General features: G+C 37.2%; 1 protein-coding gene across 6 annotated transcripts in view; it reads left to right on the top strand.

The window, feature by feature from the left end:
- The first annotated feature begins 9 nt into the window (after nucleotides 1-9).
- Nucleotides 10-20,780, top strand: part of LOC135214317 (uncharacterized) — a 40,048-nt gene continuing 19,277 nt past the window's right edge. The window contains exons 1-6 of one of the 6 annotated variants that reach the window (XM_064248493.1): nucleotides 10-148; nucleotides 2,434-2,516; nucleotides 3,189-5,309; nucleotides 8,012-8,362; nucleotides 9,111-9,302; nucleotides 15,284-15,448. In XM_064248493.1, coding sequence (XP_064104563.1) covers nucleotides 2,459-2,516; nucleotides 3,189-5,309; nucleotides 8,012-8,362; nucleotides 9,111-9,302; nucleotides 15,284-15,448 — 2,887 coding nt within the window. In that variant the 5' untranslated portion in view covers nucleotides 10-148; nucleotides 2,434-2,458. Of the gene's footprint in view, nucleotides 149-374; nucleotides 1,251-2,433; nucleotides 2,517-3,188; nucleotides 5,310-8,011; nucleotides 8,363-9,110; nucleotides 9,303-15,283; nucleotides 15,449-20,780 lie in introns of those variants that run through there. The other 5 variants (XM_064248491.1, XM_064248492.1, XM_064248494.1 and 2 more) reach the window with 5 other exon arrangements.

The raw sequence follows: 20,780 nt of genomic DNA on the forward strand, positions 1-20,780 counted from the left end.
CGTAAAATACCTAGAGTTGCTTGCAGCTAACCTTGATGGCCTACTGCACACGGTTAATGTGTCATACTGAGGGGCATAAGCCAACAGAGAATAGCGGTTAGCCACGTTACTCACCACCAACTCGTTGCTACTTTACTTGCCGATGAATGTAAGAATATATTATAACAAAAGTGAACAAGGGTTTCTTTAAGATATAAGAATGGTTGACGAGTTTTGTGGATCAACCTAATCGCTTTACTAAACGGTTAGTTGGTTTAGAATCTTTAGAGTATAAGCTGGCTTTGAATCAGTATGAGTCCTTGCCCAAAGGCTGCCCGTAGTACGGCTTGGAAAGGTGATGACAGGACTTGAAGTACGGACTGAAAGAGAATTAGTTTGGACAAACAATTATTGTACATTGAACGTTATGACTCGATATTGCAAGAGACGCAGCAAACGGCCTGGGGCTAAAATCGTACCCTAACCCAATTAGAATTAGTGCGGCGTGGTGTGGCTAGTCGCTATAAATTGCGCAATTTGTGAATCGAGTGCTGATATTCACGAGTGCTAAGGATGAGTAAGAACCTTGAATTCGCAAGGTGATGATACGCAAAAAACTGGAGAATCAAAGTGGTCTTAATCACAGTCTGTGATATATGGTAATACTTGCTACTGTGCTTCAGATTATCTTAGCGATTTTGCAAGGTTTTGGGGTTTCATAAAGAGGATCTATATGGCCGATCAGCTGTGCAACGTTTTTGCGTTATTGCCTAAATTAGGAAGATAGGGGGCGATGGTGACGACAAAGAGCACTAATAAAAGCGCACGCATATTAACGCTGTTATCCATGGTATGAAAACTACGTAAAAAAAAAAAAACGCCAAATTCCAACGTCATAAGAAACACCATAATCGCAGCATCAATTCACGACGAGCAGGGTCGTGCGCATCCTGATGCTCAGCGGGGCGGTACTGTTATTGTTATTTTCACTTGTGACGTCACAGGTGCAGATCGTGTGACTGACTGCTGTGCTCGAGAAATGACATTTGCGTCTTATGGATTCTCGTGAAGGAGGAATTTCGAGGCGTTCCCCGTAACTTCGAAGTGAAAAGGGTAAGGTAGAGAGGAATGGCGCGGCTTTGGCCGTCGGGAGGGGCGATCTGAGCGGCGTTTCATGGTCGTCTTTTGCGGGTCCTGCTTTTCGACCCATTTTCCAAGTGCAGGGTTTAATACCTAGTACTTAATCTAATGAAACACTCGGCGATACTACGGTATGTGATTTCGGGATTTAAGATTTTTTGTGTGGTTCCTCGCGGTTCAAGTTGTGTGTTTTAGGTAAATGTTAAAAGAGTATTTTAGGTGTTTTATATTGTAAAAGAAATGCAAACGCATTCTCAAGGTAGTCACTCTAGCGTAGCAGTTTACGTCAAGTCTACTTCATCGTAAGCTTGTCAATGGTATTTTACCTCTTTTTATTCTTTCAGTTTACTAATTGTGCAGGTCTATATTCAATTTACAATTTTAAAACTATTTTAAAACCCATTATGATTCTAAGGAATGTTTTGGAACTGTTTGGTTAGGCCCAACTTATCAACCCTTACCTATCGCATCCTGTATCAGATAAATGACGGTAGCGAGGCCCCATTACCTCCTGGCCCCCTGTCCCCCTTTCCTCTCCCTCTCCCCCTCCCCCAGTTTTGTGGGAAAATATTAAATTAATATTTTGGCAAGGAAAAGGAACGGAGTAAATGAAAAACCAGCACTGGATAGGCTACTAGGCTATACCTACTCCTATAAAACCCTAAATTAGACAATTCATTTCTGTGATTTCTTAGTAAAAGTAAATGTCAGGTTGTGTAGGCAAAAATGTCATTTGTTTATTGATAACTTTCATGTAGGCCTAACTTAGGTTTAGCAAAGAACTCCATAGCCCCATGAATGGAAGTATTTTTGTTGAAAATGCCGGTAAAAAAGGGAGGGGAGTAAAGTCATACAAGGTACTAAGGTAGCAAAGCAAATGCCAAGTATGATTGCTTAATCTACCCTCCTGTTCAGTGTAGTTAGTATGCTGGTATAGCCTACTAGTAGTTTCTTGATCCTAAGTCTGCCATAGGGTATTCATTCATAGATTTACTGGCCAGCTAAGGGTTACGACTTTGTGATGGATTTTTCTGGATGACTTTTATGATAAATCATTGGACAAGATTAACCTTTTGTATCACTTTGAAAGTTTTAAGTACTTTATCATATGATATGATTTGAGTAGGTTCAAAGAGAAGGGCATATTTGAATATTTGTCTTGCAACGGGTTACTACTTGACTAAAGGTTATCATGGCAAAAAAAAGATATTAGGCTAGATAGAATTTTCAAATAATTTCTTTCATTGGTAATGCAAGGTCAGTCCTTAAACTTTTGACTTTGGTATTGTATTTTATTTTTCTTTTATTTTGCAGAACAATCAGTGGGTATGAGAGGACAATGGAGAAATTTGCTGTTGACCTTGATAAAGTACTGGATGAATTTGAACTAGATGAAGGTAAGGTGGAGGTGTAGCTAGTGATCTTTTGTTGCTTTACACTAATTTTTGCTCATGGGATTTTACTTGCTGATTTTACCATCATTTTAATAATGGGACGAGTTGCCCAGAGTGACCTTGAGAGTTGCGGTAAATTATACCACAGAAACTTTGCAACATCTTTAGCCCAGGTTGATTTGATTTCTGCTTTTGTCTTATCATCTCTTCACTTTTTTCTCTTCCCACTAAGCTTTTCAGCATCCTTAACCAAAATATTGCTTTCATTGTCTTTTGGTAAGCATTGCATATATCAAGATATGACTCCGTAGTCTTGTTAATAACAAATCATTGTATGATACCAATAGTTATAATACAGGAAAATTTCCCTATACATTGGTGGATTTGAGTACATGTCTTCAAGGTTTTTAATACTTTTTATCAAAGCGAGGCCGAATTTCAGGTGAATTCTCATTAGTATTAAGTGGGAAATGAAAATGTAGCAGAACTAATGGGCAATGTCAAGGGATGAGACCATAGGATAAGAAAAAATTACTTCTTGCCTGTAGTGTACACTTAAGGTATAGGGTCAAAATTATTGCCTGAAAGGTAATCAGTAGGGCAATGCATAGTATTTAAATTTTCTTAAGTAAATTTAATATGTAGACAGTGAACATTTTGTACTTTTCCTTTCAGATGAGAGCGAGTCAGTGAATCAGTATGAGAAACTGCAACTGGAATTTTGTCCAGATGGAGGGACCTCACACCCTTCCTCTGCTGCCATGAGACATAGCATTGGGTTGGGTGCTTTTGGTGGGTGGAGTGAACCTCTGCAGCCACAGCAGCAAGCTGTAGAGAATGTAGGCCCTCCAGCACAGCCCTGGTGTGGCTCTGCTCTGAGTGATGATGCTCCACAACCACCAGGTACCCGAAGCCCTCCTGATGGGCAAAACGATGATGGTCAACAGTCGGCTACTTGCTCCCAACATCTTTCGTCGTTGTCATTCCAGCAGCCTATGTCCTTACAACCACAGCCCCAGCTTCCCCCTATGTCTGTTTCTTCAGAAACTTCTGGCTCACGCATCCAGCCCGGGTTGTCACAACAACCTAGGTCTTCCTCAGCACTCTGGCCTGTGATGGCAACCTCATCCATAAATAGTTTCTCCCGACCAACTGTGCCTGAAATCTCATCTGAACGCTCAGTAGAGGGCTATAGAATGGACGCAGCTGGAAGCGCCATGCCTTCTCATCCTGCTCTGCCTCCCGATTACATGAACCCTAGTCTTCAAGAAAGAGGTGCTACTGGGGAGTGTGGTGCATCAGAGAAATTTGATTCAGGCAGTGGCCTTATGGATAACCACCAACCTGTCAGAGGACTTGATGTTATCACCTCAAGACCTCTGGACATAGTCCCCTCCAATATACCTCCTGAGTCAAGAGTTGTCAGTGGGCATGAAGGGAGACATCCAGACATCATTGATGTTTGGCAAAGTGGTTCAGAAGGGCATGCAGCATCTCCTCCACGTGAGGGGACACCTCCTTTAGTACCTGAAAATAGCATTGGTGCTCTCCCACAGGAAGTGGTGCCTGAGCCACATCAAGATGAAGGGGAAATTTCAGGTAATGTGGAACAGCCAGAACACAGACTACTACCTGACCTCATGTCGATGAATACTGCCGAAGTTGGGCAACATGCTGAAGGGCATGCTGGTGGTGGAGAGTATCCAGAGCCAGCTGTGGTAATGGAAAATACCCTAGCAAATTCCAATGCAAATGACCCAGTTATTGTGAAGGAGAGTCAGTCTTATAGTAGAATACCAGAGGTTGTAAATGTTCACCAAACTGCTGAGAACAGCAGTCAGATGGAAATGATGTCCCGTGCAGTTCGCAGTGATTCCCAGAGTCCTCAGTTGCCTGAAGAGTCAGGTCAGGTACCACATGAGGAGGATTCTCAGGAGAGAGATATTGTTGGTGCTTTTCATAATCATTCAAACCCAGTCTGTGATAGTATTGTGAGGTCTGTTGAAATGGGCATGCCAGATGGCAGCAGTGTTGATGGCCTGGTTTCATCCCACTCTTCTCTGCCAGATGTAAGCTCTGTTAATCCAGTTCCCATTAGTTTTAGTAAAGATGTTGATGTAGATGATGCTTACCTTGATGCTGAATTAGCAGAGTTGGAAGAAGAGCAGTTCAGATTGCAAGGAGCATATGGTGGCAGCTTAACTGGATCAGTAGCTAGTATTAGGGATAATGTGGATAATAGCATCGTTCATCCACAAGATTCTGGAAGAGTCGGAGGACCAGATTTGATTGATGGAATGAGTGCATCCTATCCCGTGCACGATACCGTTGCCCAAGCTTCATCGAAGGACGATGCGGTTCCCGTTGAGCCAGAGTCGAGCAGCGACACGCTGAAAAGGGAAGGGGATGGGGTGGGAGCACCGGGTTTGTTGCCCGAGGCATCGACGCTTCAGACTCACGGTGATAGTGATGCAGGTTTTTCACAATATGAGGTGTCTAGTGTTGAGGAGGTTGTTTGTCATCCGCATAACAATGAAATAGCGGGCAATCACGTACGTGAAACTGGCCACACTAATGACGTTTCTACGGGGGGTGGCCAGAGTGTTGGAAACTCTGATACTTTGCCTGTTAGAAGTAGCGACGGTGACGGCGAAGATAACGTTTCAAACGCAAGCACTGGGACCGACACCATGTCCTCCAGCAGCACATTAACGGATGGTGACTTGGGATCACCTGAACGGAGAGCACAGCATTCTGCTCCCAGTGAACCAGATTCACCCTCAAGAGTGATGCCTGGTGAGTACAGTACTGCACTTTATACGCTTTTCTCATTTTATTTTGTTTGTAGTATGAAATTAGCTCCATATTTTTATAAATGGCATCGTCCTATGCTTAGATCACTCTTCAAGGTAGAGGATGAATATACCTATGCTAGAGTAGTTTTTTGTGGTGAGTAATAAATTGCAAGCACTCATTTACCTATTCAGCCGAATGCCATCTTATATCAAAAAAGAAGATGCAGACTGGTTTTTATCTTTTTTTTTTGTTTATATGTATAGTTTTAACTAAGGCACACAGAAATACTTAAAATGCACATATAATGCAGTTTTTATTCAGCAAAATGCCACAAGATTTAAAAAGCTTGCCAAAATAGAATTATTTCTTTCATCAGACTAGATTTAGAATGAATAAAAAAGGCTGAATCATTCAAATATTTAGGAACTGTGATATTCAATACAGGTTCTCAAATAGTGTTCAGGAACAGTGACATCCAGTAAAGGTTCTCAATTATTTAAGAACAGTGATATCCAATACAGGTTCTCAAACATTTAGGAACAGTGGTTGCCAATACAGGTTCTCAAATACTTAGGAATGACATTCAATACAGGTTTTCAAGTATTATTCAGGAAGTGATATCCAACACAGGTTATCATGAATTGGAATGACTTCTAGACAAAGCAAATCATACAGTTGGCTGGCTGAATAAGAGTTGGAAATAAAGTACGTACTATATACTGATATTGCATATGAAAGAAAGTTGCACATAAGTACGTATACTGAAGTACCTACAGTCTATACAGCTACATGGACGTGAGTTGTGTTTTAGTGTAACAATAAAGCTACCTAAAAGATTTTCTCGGTTTAAGAAGAAAGCTTTAAGAAGAATAGCACTGTACTTGTGAGAAATGATTCTGTAAGGGAAATTATGAAATGTCCTTCACACCACTTTAGATAATACATAATACTTTGTAAAATTAGTTTGGATCCTGTGGATGCCAGAAGAGTGGGAAGACTCTGACAAGTATGGAAGGGAACGTTGAGACTCTGACAAGTATGGAAGGGAACATTGAGACTCTGACAAGTATGGAAGGGAGCTTTGAGACTCCTGACAAGTATGGAAGGGAACTTTGAGACTCCTGACAAGTATGGAAGGGAACTTTGAGACTCCGACAAGTATGGAAGGGAACTTTGAGAAGGGAGGCTGAAGATGAATGATTAGGGAAAATGAAAGGACAAGCAAGACAAAGAGTGGTAAAATTTCTCAGAGGTCTTCTGCATTGCACAGCATTGAAGATGACAATGATGAGGGTGATTATACACATTAATTTTGCTGTCATAAGCAATATGTCTTTCAAGTGAAAAAAAAAAATTACTTTTAAAATTTTATTCCTTGAATACTATGTAATTTCAGGAGCAGTTTTCATTAAACTAGAATCTTTTTGGAAAATTGGAAACTAAACTTGTAGTAAGTTTATGAGAGTTATATACACTCAATAATTATGAATAAAATATTTATGAAATACAGATAGTGTACATACCACTGAAAATTTTGTGTAAATGGAGGTTCATTTAAAGACAAGTGATAAAATTATGTTCAGTTCCAAATCCTTATTTATATTAGTTTAAGGCATTTACATTGATAACAATCTCCTGAGTACATATGTAACATGAGAATTTTGTATGTATAGGACCCATGTACAGTGATGGCCATATCATGATTATCATGGAATAACATGTCGCTGAGTGCTCTTGATAAAGTTTGAGCACAAACATGCTTTTATACCGTTGATATGTCGAGCCAGCTCTCTGGTCACTGTTACTAGACTGGTTTGATGAGCTGGATCTTTCCGGTGAACTCCAATGTTGTATTGTGATACTGAAGGTGTGTTTTGATATGCAACGTTGTTCATGTGTCTCAAGTACTTTTAATCTGTATTCATGAATATTTTTGTTACAAGAAGGAGCTGGAATACCTAAGTAGAAAGGTTAGCTTTTGATGGGATCAGCTAATTGAGAATGAGGCCAGTATTGCAGTCTACTGTTTTTCTATTCAGTATGGAAATAGAAGTGAAATTCCTCCAAGTACGTAGTACGTGATTATTAGTCAGATTTATTGCAATAGGATTACATTTGAATTATGAGTCTTTGTTTTAGTGATGGGATCTAGTCATTGGTGTTTTTTTTTTTTTTTTTTTTTTTTTTTTTTTATACCCACAGTTCAAAATGTGTGCTGTTATTCAGTATTATGTTTTATATGCAGTAAATATATTATGAGCTAGTGGACAACTGGTATTACATTCTGTATTGACTATTCTTTGGTTGCCTGTGGTATTCATTAAATATAAAAAGATAGTCAACAGGTGACTGATGTAAGGCTCATTTCCCATGCACATGCAAAAGCAAAAATATTTTCTAGTGATTTATTGTGTCTTACGTACTTATAATTTTTCAACAGAGGTTACAGTTCCAATTTACCTGCAAGGTTTTTGGTTAAGTAAACATAATTTCAAGTAACTTATTCTGAGCTGATTGTAAAAGTGGCTGTTCAGATGACATTTTAAAGTCAGGTGATCCTGAACTGTCATTCAAATTGCACTCCAAAGTTGGTGTGTTATTGTTATGGAGTTCTTTGAAAAAGTCAGATCAGTAAATCAGTTTGTTTTGAGATTACGTATTTACTTTTTGTTAGGAAACTGAAAGTATATCTATGTTACCAGGTACCCTAGTTACTGCTGTCTATGACGATGACAGTGGTTCTGGGAGGGAAGACGAATCTTCGGAAGCTGTTGGAGGTGCTGAAGGAACAACAGAAACTACTTCATCCTCCAGATCTCGTGGTGATAGTGGAAATCTTGTTGGCCAGGTAGCGCCATTTTGGATTCCAGATGATGATGCACCCAACTGTCAGGAGTGTGGACAGAAATTCACTGTTATCAGGAGACGGCATCATTGCCGAGCTTGTGGACGTGTTTTGTGCGCGCCTTGCTGCCATCATAAAGCCCCACTACCATATATGGATTACAAAGAGGCCAGAGTGTGTGGGCCATGCCTTCATTTGATTCAGTTGGGTAAGTAATTTAAGTCAATCAAAATATTGTATCATTATATAAGTGGAATTATTTTAGTATTGAATATTTTATTCTTTGTGGGTTTAAGTTTATGTAGAAGAGAGAGTCTTCTCACTGGTTTTGTATTTCTATAATTTGAGACTACAAGAATACAAATCTTTGCCTTTTTTGTAGGAGCGCTCCTCAGTGTGAGCTGGAATCAGTTTTAGAAAAGCTTGCCTAAAAGTTCACCATATATCTAGAGACGCAGGACTGTGTAGAGATAAATCTGAGAAGAATGGAAATAATGACAGAGTATGCACAAGGGGACGAAGTAGTGCTAGCCAGAGAAAAGATTGAGATAACCTTCAAATGTTTTAGAACAAAATGTTCAGTTCAATGATCTTGAGTAACTTCCATGCAGTACTTCTCCTCAACCCCACCTTTTAACTTCCTATCATTTGGTAAAGTCACTAGTCTGTCACAGAAGTAATATTATTTCAGTGGAACTCCTTTACTATTCTTTGAAAAGTTAACTGTAGCAGACTTCCGAAGAAATTGAATAAGAGCCGTGCATATTTCTTTTTAGAAGTAGAATACATATTGAATTGGTTTGTATTTCAATTTTTCATTAACTGGTACTTCACAGCTTAACTACTCTTGATGGCATTCAGGTGAAAATTTTTATTTTCTTAATTTTGTGAACAAAGAGTACTAGTTGCAAATTGTCTGTTGCCTAAAATGAATATATGGTAATTGGTCTTAATAGATCAGAGTTACGAACGAGATGGGGAGGGTCATGGTGGTCAGCCAAAGCAGTCTGATCACCAGAGGAAGCCTCCAGATCCAAACAACCCCATGGAATATTGTTCTCGAGTGCCTCCACCCCAGCAAGTGGGAGCCATTGGATCAGCCCCGCCTCCCACTGTCATGGTCCCTGTTGGCGTTCTGAAGCGAGAAGGTAAAGTATTCTATATTCTGTTAACTTTCTTTCTCTGGTCTACTGTATACCTTTGCATATTTTGTGTCATAGAGCCTAAAGGGAAATTTTCATCATTGGCTATTTGATAGCATAAACTGCGAAAAGTGTGTGCATTGGACGACATTATTGCATAAGATGCTTTGAATTAAGCATCTCTTGAGATGATAGGTATACCTCAAGCTAATCGACGACATTATTGCATAAGATGTTTTGAATTAAGCATCTCATGAGACGATAGGTATACGTATACCTCAAGCTAATCGACGACATTATTGCATAAGATGTTTTGAACTAAACACAGATGATAGGTATACCTCAAGCTAATCGTCTGATGTTGGGTCATTGTTTAAGGTAAGTTTCCCTGATAATTGCTGTTGTGCGCTAACTTTTCTTGACTGATGGTTGGGAGAATTTTGCAAAATGGTTGGTAGATTGGTGATGCATTAATGTCGTGCATCAAGACTAAATCATTTGTTCATGCAATACTTTTATTAGAGAATGGTGATGTATTGTTGGGCATCGAAACTCTTTATCATTACCATGTGGCAATTAAAAGTTGCAGAGGCTGTGCATATTTTAAATGCTGCATAAACCTCGTAATATTTTATAAGAAAAGGTAATGAGAGCCTTCTTATTCGTTGAATTCTGCCTAATTTTAACATGAAAGGTTTATATTACTTAGTTTTTAAATATTTTAAAATTTTCCCATATGGAGATTCTCTCTCTCTCTCTCTCTCTCTCTCTCTCTCTCTCTCTCTCTCTCTCTCTCTCTCTCTCTCTCTCTCTCTCTCTCTCTCTCTCTCTTTGTTTTTTAATCCTTCATGGTCAGTGATTATTGGTGCTAAGTACCATACTGTAGTTTGTAGATATCCTTAAATTCTTTTTCACATTTGGTTAGGTAACATATAAGATGAACATCACCTTAAGAATCCTCTTTTGGTTCGTGTCAAACCGACAGTACATTTATTGTATAATTTATCTTTATTCTACTTTAGGAATTTGCACACATTTTATTTTGTAGCTATAACATTTCGTTGCTTTCTACATTGTCTTTGTTGTGAGGGCTGATGTTGCTCGTATCATGAGTTGTCACAGTCATGATTTCCACTTGGTTTGGCACTTTTAAGTTCTTCTATATCACCACACTAATAGGAGCAGAACCACTTTTTACTTGACATCACACTAATGGGAACATTCCATTTTTTATTTTTATATTTTTATTTATATTTTGTCACCCAAAATGGACAAGACAGGTTTTGCTATAATCTTTGTCATCAGCATGACTATGTAAAGGACATAGGATTAACATTTACACAAAGCAAAGTACAAAAATTTCATCAAAATGTAGTGATAAAGTTTTCAGTGTAATCTAAGGAAACTTTTTTTTTTTTTTTTTTTTTTCTATGAGAGAAATTGTTTCTTATGACTCACAGAACAGAATTTTTTCATATCTATTTGTTTTTTAAAATTTATTCATATGAATTTTGAGGCAGTTTTTTTATTTATTTATTGTTATGGAGTATGTTTAGAATGGAGCAGCAGCTTCATATCAGTAAAATCTTCAGCTCAGCTTTTCCCAAATACATAACCTTGTTTTACTTGGCTGACTGAACAGGTCACATTTGATAGCATTGTCTGCACTGGTTAAAATGCTGTGGGTGCATTGTGAAATTTCAAGGTTGAGGTGTTGATTTTGATGACCCTTGGCCCTGTCGTGCCTTTGGTGACAGTAGACAATGAGGTAGTACTTAGCAAACTGTGCTGTGTGTGTTATAACGTAACAGGTACGATAAACTCCTGAACTGTTGTACAATGGACAGTATTACAAATTCTTTTTAGTGTTCCATTGGATCCCAGTTGCATTACTTTCTTTCACTTGCATCTGTTCCCTTTGGTCTTTGCTGGTTTGGTGGTGGGGATGGGAGAGGTTGTAGCACTTCATGAGCTTGGTGATGCTTTTATTTCCAGTAAGGAGAAGTCAGGTTAAGTGTTTTTATCATGGGATAATATCTTGCAGAACCAGTATGTATTGGTCACTGATGTGATATTTCAAGTTAAAATATACAGTTGTGTTTTTCTTCATGATCAAACAGGACACCGTAGGGGTGGTTTGGGTGCAGGGGTGAAGAAGGAGAGAGGGCAATGATCTTTAGGTGCTGTCTGCAGTTAGCATTTTGTTTGGTTGCAAGGAAGTAAGATTAGTGCAAAGTCGAATCACTTTCATAAATTAATTCAGTGAAGCTTTGGCTTGGCCAGTATCTCTGCCGTTGTAAATGTAATTTTTTGAGTCAAGTAGAGCTTTTATGTGTTCAGTGAGGGTACAAAATATATAGAGTCATTCTTTATAATAAACTTTTGTGTTGCTGATTGCAGTTATGAGTGTAGCATTCCTACTAGTCAGTATTGTACACAGTACGGGAGCTGGTTGTGTAAACTTCTGGTTCCTTAAGCAGTGATTTGGATGTTTGTCTGTGTCTGCTTACTCCTTTTCTTTGGTGCTTTATGGTGATTTTATTCCAAGTTTTGGTACAGTTAATACAGTCGACCCCTGGTATTCATGGGTATTGTGTACCACAATCCTCTGCAAATAGCTCAAATCTGCAAATAGTTGACACTCCTCTACAAATGCTTACAACTGCCTATTTTAATAGTTCAAACACCAAATTATCCCTCTAAAAATGCTTATACCCGAGTATTTTATCACCAAAAATGCATTAAGTCATGAAAGGATGGTCCAATTTTGGTGAATGAAACTAGCAGAAGAAACTAACAAGGAGACTCTTAGTAGCCTCTCGCATCAGATGTGCCAGGCTTTGTAACGAGTTATAGGAGCCAGCCTTCCCCTACCCATACACATGACTAGAAAGCGGGAATTTCTGGCTGGTGACTGGCAGTCCTTCAGTCTCTTGTTTGAGGCACAGACTGTGTGGGATGTGTAGGAGGCTCATGTTCTTATTTCCTGTAGCGCAGTGCCTGTCTAAAGTCCCTTGAGACCAAACCTCCCACATAATGAGAAAAGCTCCACATAAAAGACTAGTATTGTATTCTCCTAGGAACATACAACAATTTGTAAAATTGTTATAATTTTTAGCTACGCAAACCTTTCATATACTCTTTCTTCATCTTACTTCCCACCCTCTCCTAACACTTGATTCATAGTGCAACTGTGAGGTTTTCCTCCTTTTACATGATTCAAACCTTTTACTGTCAATTTCCATTTCAACGCTGAATGACCTCATAGGTCCCAGTGCTTGGCCTTTGGCCTAAATTTTATAATCAACTCGACTCAACTAGCTACACAAACCTGAAGTCTTTTATCATGATCCCTCATCTAACCATCCAGTATTTGCCCCTGCTTGTTGAAGGAAAAAGCAATATTTTGACAGTTAGGTGATAGGTGTAATCCTACTTCCTCGCCTACTTGCTGCCAAGTAAATACCATGTTACCAGGCTTTAACAACGAAACCAACTCGTGCCAAAAGTCTGTCCATATAAAATGTCATTACTGTAAATCAAGGAAAAATACATTGTATCATAATTGCAATAGTTGCTATTATACACTGCATTTACTGAAAAAACTGATTGTTTAAGCCTTCAAGACATTTGTCTCTCAGGAGATATGTTTAAGTTTAGTAGAACATAATTATTCTACTGACTATCAGTTATTGTCTAATCATCCATGCCTGCTATCCTCCAGCTGGTCTGCTATTGGCCTCAAGGCAGCTTGATAATACATTACCACCTTGCATTTGTTATCTGAGGGTCTTTGTGAACAAATATTGACACCAGATATACACATAAAAGTTGTCTCCCTCATAAAATATAAAATTTGAATTATTTATTGTATTTCTGTGTTCAAGATTGTGTTCTTGAAAAACTGGCAAGTTCTATTATGATTATTGCTATAATTGTTTTTGCAAACTGCATAATGTATAAGAGCCATTAGTTTTTTGTTTTTGTTAGTGTTATATTTTCAGGTTTGATGTGTGCGCTAACATTGCAAATGTGTATCTTATTTCTCTCATGCTAATACTTGTATCTGTTTTTAACTTTGTTGTGGCTGTGCATGCTTTTTGTCATTGTGCAATGTTGCACAAGTTTTGTGTTGATCCATCCTCACCCATCGGGAAATTGAACTGTCAGTATGTGGGAGCATGTGGTGAAAACTCTGGAAGAGCTGAACTACCAGAGACTCCAAGTGTATAAAGTATAATTTAGAATGTTTGTTATTATTTGTCGGCAAACCATTTAGGACATTGGATGACAAGCCCATAGTTTCCTTTCAGTTACGTGGGATTACCATATATCTTTGCTAAAGATTCTAGACTGCAGTAAACTCAGGTCGCAGTTTTGTTTTTGTTTTAGAGCCATAATAGGTTTTCCCTGTCAGTTATTATTGCACTTTTTCATTATGTAATTAGAGAAATATTTTTAAGTGCAGCGAATCGCTATGTTATTTGGGTTGATATTTCAAGTGTTTTCTGTGTTGATGCTGAATATCAGTAATGTTACCATAGCTAAAGTACCGACAATGATTGCAGATTAAGGTAGATTCTACCTCCCAAAAGATATGTTTGTATGTGTTTCCTAGCAGGTTAACCTTTTACATATTGGTAATCCATAGTTCATTAGGGGTGCAGCATCATTAACTGAATACATGCCCCTGGAGTCCCTCCTAAGCATTTGATAAGTGTTATCAGTGATTGTTGCGAAGAAAGTCTTTGTCATTGATCCAGATAATTTTACTTATATGGAATACACACGAGGCTCTAATTAGGAAATGTAGAGTAAACCTTTATTTTTTATTAGTCTGTTTTTCTCCTTGTTGTAGAGGGTTCAGACTGACGAATGACATAGGTATTTTAGTTAGGTAATATTGGGCAGGTAATAATTACAGTTAAGATTTATTGTTGCAGTGTCCAGGAAGCTTTATTCAAATGAAGAAGTGATATTTTAAATCACTTATGTAGCATTAGATTTAATACAACCCGAGTACGCTTTCTGTGATAATGTGTTGGTGTTTGTGGAAAACTGTTAGAATAAAGTTATTGTGTGTTTGAGAATTTTAATTTTATGTTCATTTGAAGGTATCCAGTCTGACCCAATTAAAGTATAGTACCACTAAGAGCAAATCTATTGTAGGTGGTACCAAATATTCTTTGGTCTTTGCTGCATTACTTATGCCTTTTACTTTTATCATTTCTCTCAGTCTCATGCTTATCAGTCCAACTTTGTTTTTTTTTTAACTCCATGTTGCTTCAGTTTTTACCACATCGAAGAGCAAAGCCTTTTGGTATGTTATGTGAAAATCTAAAAGTGACCTACAATGAGCATCTGGCGCAAATTTATTAATAATAATAATGAGAATAGCAATATGTACTTCATTCTGCTGATATTTTGTTTAGTAACATAAACAGATGACTTCAAATATTTATCATTTGAAGGAAATTTTGAAACTACTCCTTAATGGTAATTGAGAGGACGGCCCCATTCTCAAGACAACAAACTTGCAGTATGCATTAGTCTGTCCATTCGTTTTTATGTTGCATACATGGAAACCCAAGACTTACATTTTAGCAGTTAGTCATTGACAGTTTGTTGGGTAATTGTGTTTGTTAGTGCCTTAATGTCTCTAGGTATGGTAATTTCAGAATTTAGATCATAGGTCAACTTTTGTAATTCCACACACGTTTTTGAGAAAGCCACTTTTTTAAAACATGTAAATTTTAGAGAAAGAACCATGTTTGGTACATACAGTAAATGATGTGTAGTGCATTCACCCTTGGTAATTAGCAGTATATATAGTAGACAAGCCATTCATTTCTTTCTCCTTCTAGTAGAAAAAGAACAAGACACCAGTTGCTTGAATTATAGGCAGTTGAAAAACCTTTTTTTGTGGCTTCTAGTGTATTGTATAGTATTGTATTAACTGCTCCACATGGCTTGTTCATTTATTTCAGGCAGCTGTAGCGGTAGTTCAAGGAATCGAGGGAGCAAACAAGTGATTTTTAGTGATGGAATCCGGCCAGGTGGCGATCTGACCGAACTTGATGGGTCTGGGGAATTGCTTCCTCCTTATCGAAGAACGGGGAGGGTGGCTAGGAGGGTCGATCGTCCGACCACCGGTTAGTTTGACCTTTTTAACATTTCCATTCCAAGACAGAAATAATGCTGAATTCATGATGCTTTCTTGTTCATATCAGGATATTTATAATAAGGTTTTGGTCATTGCTTCAGCCTTCCATAATTATGTCCCACAATGTTATTATTCATCTCTAAACTGAAGATATGTAGGGCATTGCAGAGTATACTCTTCACATGCATGTAAATATTATGCCTTGTTGTATGAGCCTCCTTCAGTTAGTTGCATATGCACTCATTAAAGTATATAGCATTTGATTTACACACCTGAAACATCAGTAATAGCATTAGTGCATATGCTAATCTATGCAACCTTGGAAAATTATTTATATGTATAGAGAAACAAGCTTGGGGTGTGGTCTTGACTTGCCATTTTCGCATCGTCTCTTCTGTAAAGAGTTAGGAGGCATCAGTGCTGCAACTTTTAATTTTATGAATATGGGAACCCACTGAACTGCATTACATTAGGTTAGGAATCTGGTCTCCTATAAATCAATATCATGAGCACATTTTGCATGGCATGCGCTTGTGGAATGTGACTGTTGTTTTGCTGACCTTAGTCTGCTTTGCATTTTTGTTTCCAGTAGATTAGATTTTTCGTTGGTAACTAGTAATAGTTATCCTTTGTAGTGCTTTACTCTTTCTTTGCTGGATTCTACTAATTTTATAGGTTGCAAATAAAAAAACAAAATTCTGTGAACACAATCATTATTGGTTGCAGGTGACATTGTTATAACTTTCTGAATACTATAGATTCTCGAATTTAATTTTTGAAATTAATTGTTCTTACTGCCTTTCTTTACTATTCTCCTTATTTGAGATCACTGTGGAAAACATTACACAAACTGAAAAGTATGGAGAAGCAAAATTGCTGTAGTATATTGTCATTTGGGGAAATAGTAAGAGAAGTCTCATATTGTAATAAGCAAATTGAGTGGTCTGGTGATTTATTATACTCTAATGTTTTTACCTTAATTTTCCATGTCAATATTTTTATATTCCTTTAAATTATGTGGTTTAATCTGTCAATCAAAATAGGCAGTTGGAGGTTTTATGTACACTTCTGTATTCAATGCAGTTTGATTGATAATGCCATTAAATTTAAATTGAACTTCAAATCTAGTGATGTTGCCTCCGATTGGAAGTGAGATTTTAAAGGTCATATACCTTGGAATTAGGTTGGCTGAAGGTGACTAGCTTTGTACTCATTTTTCATGATAAACTGATTGATTTTGTTAGTCGTTATTTGTGGTTTTGATGTATTTAAGTACACCACAAGTTTATAAGTACTTGTCAGGTCTGATCTTGGACAAGTGAAGGGTTTGAGAAAGTATATACCGTATACTGAAACTTGAAATGTACCATGGTAGGTTGATACATAGAGCAGTGTGTCATAATGAGGCCTGTAAGAAAAGTGATAGCTGAATGTGGTGATAACACCCCCCCCCTATACATTGTACAAAAAGCAACTGAAACGCATTATGTCAGTTGTGTGCCATATTGGGATTTGGAATCTGCCAACATCTGCCTTGTGTTGTAGTGGTCTATTTTGTTGACTAACCTTCCTTACATGGACTATGTGTAGTTTAATCTCATGGAATGTAAGTTCAGACAGGTTAGCAGGTAAGGACCTGGACGATAAGGTTTGTAAAGTCTACCTATTTTGCAAAAAAGTAAACCGAGACTAAACTCAATTTAGTTACACTAGTAAGGAAAATAGCAAGCTTAAAGGGAATTATGATAACCAACTTACAATAAATTTGGTTGGGAACTTAAGGTGGATAAAAGTATTTCACTTCAACTGATTTACTGTCATTGGCTACAAAAAGAATTAGATGTGCACAGTAGGAATTTTTATGAATAACATATTGAAGTAGAGAGCATTTGATTTTTGTATGGTAGTTGAACCTCAGTTTATTATATGTAGTAACATATTTTAAATTTATCTAGAATTTCCATAAAAATTTTTTGGACAAACATTATTGTAGGCAAGGTAATTTGGTATGGATTAGCCCCAAAAACTTTTGAAAAATTTGTAAATTGGTTCACTTTTAGCTCAGGGATGCCAAGGAACTTTTTATTCTTCTGCCATTTGTATGTGGAGGAATGTAAATGTATGAACAACTTCAGACTTACAAGATGAATGTCCTGTATAGACATCTGAATTATTATATAAAACTGCTTGGAGGAAATACCAAATTTCTCCCTTTTTTAGAAATACCTTTCTTGTATGGAGGGTATGCCAATTTTCTTATCTTGAAAAGGTAGAACTAGAGTTAGGTATTGGGAAAAAGCATGAGAAGGTTAAAGGAGGGAAAAGGAACCTGAACAGGTCAATAAACATTACAACTGTTGGTTTTGGTAATGCATTAGTAACTGCTTCGGATAAACAAACATTTTCCAAAAAGCTCTTAAAACAAGCAGGTTGTAGTTGGGGGTTAGCAAGACATCCCAGGCTTTGGTCTGCTGTGTTTCACAGGCCACATTATGACGACTATCTCCAGAACAGCATCAGTTACCCTAGGATAAGAGTAGCTTTATGCTTGGAGACCTTAAGTCAATGGTCTATACTTTGGGAAAGCTTCTGAATTACTGGTCTTTCATATTCTGTTGTCAGTAGCTTTAAGTATTACTGATGTCTTAAGGAATAAAGGGTCTAGCGACCAGTGACACTTGCAAGAACCCTCTTGTGACCATTTCCCCCTCCCCCCTTAAGTGTCTGGATGCCCTTATGGTAAACGGGTATCTTCCCTCTTTGTCAGTGATGTGAAGCAATACTGCTACATATAGAATATTCAAATATGTATCCATCTGGTAAAAAGAGTTACAATTATGTCAGTAAAAGTAGACGTCCATTGGTATTTGTGGGATTTGGTGTTTTGGCATCATTACTGCAAACAAATTACAACAAAATGCAGTTCTATGATATTTGTGATAAGCCACCCAAACTACCACACTATTCCTAGTTTGAAGCTGTGTTGATTTGGTTCAGCCTGTTTCAATCCAACCTCTTGGATTGTGTGACGGAAAGTTATATGTGAATACATATAATCATGAATTGTTTTGAGTAGCAGCAATCCCTTTGGTTTTTTAAACATACCTGCCTGTAACCCCTATGAGTGATATGGTTTGTTCAAGAAGTGAGCTTTTTCTGTAAGTCAAATAGGATCTCTTAAGTGGAATATCTCTTAGCTTGACTTATAACTTGCTAGTTTCAGTGAGATACCAGCTCATTGTTTTTGTACCCAACTTGTGGTAAGCTATAAACAGAAGTAAGAAGTTTTTAACCAATAAACTGAAGACTTGAAAATGTGAATCTGTGTAAATGCTTGTCTTTAGTGATAGTTTGCTTTTATTGTTGTGCATAAATGTGGTTTTTTACTAGATTTATTTATATCATGTTATCCTAGCACTTATACAAGACTTATTACAGAATAATTTTGAAAATAAAGAATAGAACAACTACCAAACTAAACTTTAAAATATTGTGTTATATGGCTGGAACTCAGATGCGAAGTTGCGATGTTTATCTAGAAATATTGACAGCAAAATTACATAACAAATCCTGTGTGGTCCTTTCTGTGTATGCCACCTAAAAATTTCAGCTGATGGTGAATTAGAAGGAATACTTTTTTGGATTTCTATGAGTTTTGTTTTAAGGACCTCATTTTGCTAGTTGGCCACCTATATGTAATCAGAAAGACTAAAGAAACAGATTTTATGAATAACTTGAGCATGGAGTCACTTGAATGAAGTATTTGCATGGTTGCAAGTAATACAAATATGCCTGGTATCTTGAAAAGTATGTTGTAGTTTATTGGTATGAGGTCTTTTGATGGAATCTAGCTTTTTGTGGTCAGTTTTGGGTAGTTCTGTATCTTCTTTGAATAGTAGGTAATTGCCTTCAGTTGTTTGTTTTTACACACATCGGGATTTACCTTCCAACTTAAGCAACCTCCATATTCTTAGTTGCTATAGGTGATATCCATCAGAAATGTTCATAATGGTACATTGTATGCTGGAGAGCCTGTGTAGCAAATTCTCCAATGAAGTTGTATCACCTTATTGAATGATTTCTTAAATATGATTCAATTGAGCACACAAGGCATACTGTTATCAGAGAAGTTCACAGATGTTCCTTTCTCCAGAGTTGTTTTCCATTTTTTACTCCCCTTAGGAAATAGATTACCATTACTATGTGCCTTTGGCACATCGTAGACATCACTAAGTTTCTCAGCGCCTCTTTATTCTCACCTAGTTGGTCAATTCACTTTACTTTATTTTTCCATTTCTATTCAAGAACAAATTCTATAGGAGAGACCTGTCAGAGTCAAGAAATGTAACCCTGTGTTCTCATTGAGATATAATTTGGTCATAAAAATAGCAGAAGCCTTCTTTTCCTTTCTGTACTTTATATTCTTTAATATTGTTCTTTTGGGTTGTGTACTCTCCTGTCAATCTGGTAGCCTGAGTTTGCTCCCCGCTGCTCCCAATGTGGAACCAGAGGAATTTATTTCTGGTGATTAGGAATTCATTTCTCAATGTAATGTGGTTCAGATCCCACAATAAGCTTTAGATCTCTCCGCTAAGTAACCAATTGGTTCTGAACCACATAAAAAAAATATTATTTTTTTGGGCCAACCCTAGGAGAGCTGTTAATCAGCTCAGAGGTATGGTTAAACTAAGGTATGCTTAATTTGATACTGTACTTTGATTCATAGGGTCTTCCTTACACCCTACTATACTGAATACTGAGAGTATTCTTGAATTTGTATATATTGTAAATAAGTCAAGTTTTTGTTGAACTATAGATTGCCTATGAAATTTCATATTTCCTCCTTCAATGGGTAGTGTTTAGGTATTTAAAGTGATAAACCCTTGCCCATCTTTTATACTTCATATCTTCTGTTGTCTTAGATATTAAGGAACCATGCATGATGATGGCTTCAACTTTGAACTGGTGTATGAAGTGTTATTCTGGGCATTTGGCCAAGTCCTTGTAATAATTTTGTCAGGGAGGCTGGTTTAACTCAACCAAACAATGTATGTTAGAGAGCTAGGTTCATTTAGTTTTCTATGATTAATTTTTTTATAGTACATAACTATAATAATACCAGATAGAGTTCTTCCTTATTTTAATTGGATACCACAGAAGTAGAAATTTTTTTTAACTTAAATTGTAAAAGTTTTTCAACCCCTAAAAAATTGAGATTACAAATCTGGTGTTATTTACTCAGAGTTAAAACTAAATTTTAGAAAGGAAAAGATTTTAAACTAAATTGTTTTAAGGACTGAAGAAAAATGAAGATATCATTT

The sequence above is a fragment of the Macrobrachium nipponense genome, chromosome 45, assembly GCF_015104395.2.
Source record: "Macrobrachium nipponense isolate FS-2020 chromosome 45, ASM1510439v2, whole genome shotgun sequence".
NCBI classification, from domain to species: domain Eukaryota; kingdom Metazoa; phylum Arthropoda; class Malacostraca; order Decapoda; family Palaemonidae; genus Macrobrachium; species Macrobrachium nipponense.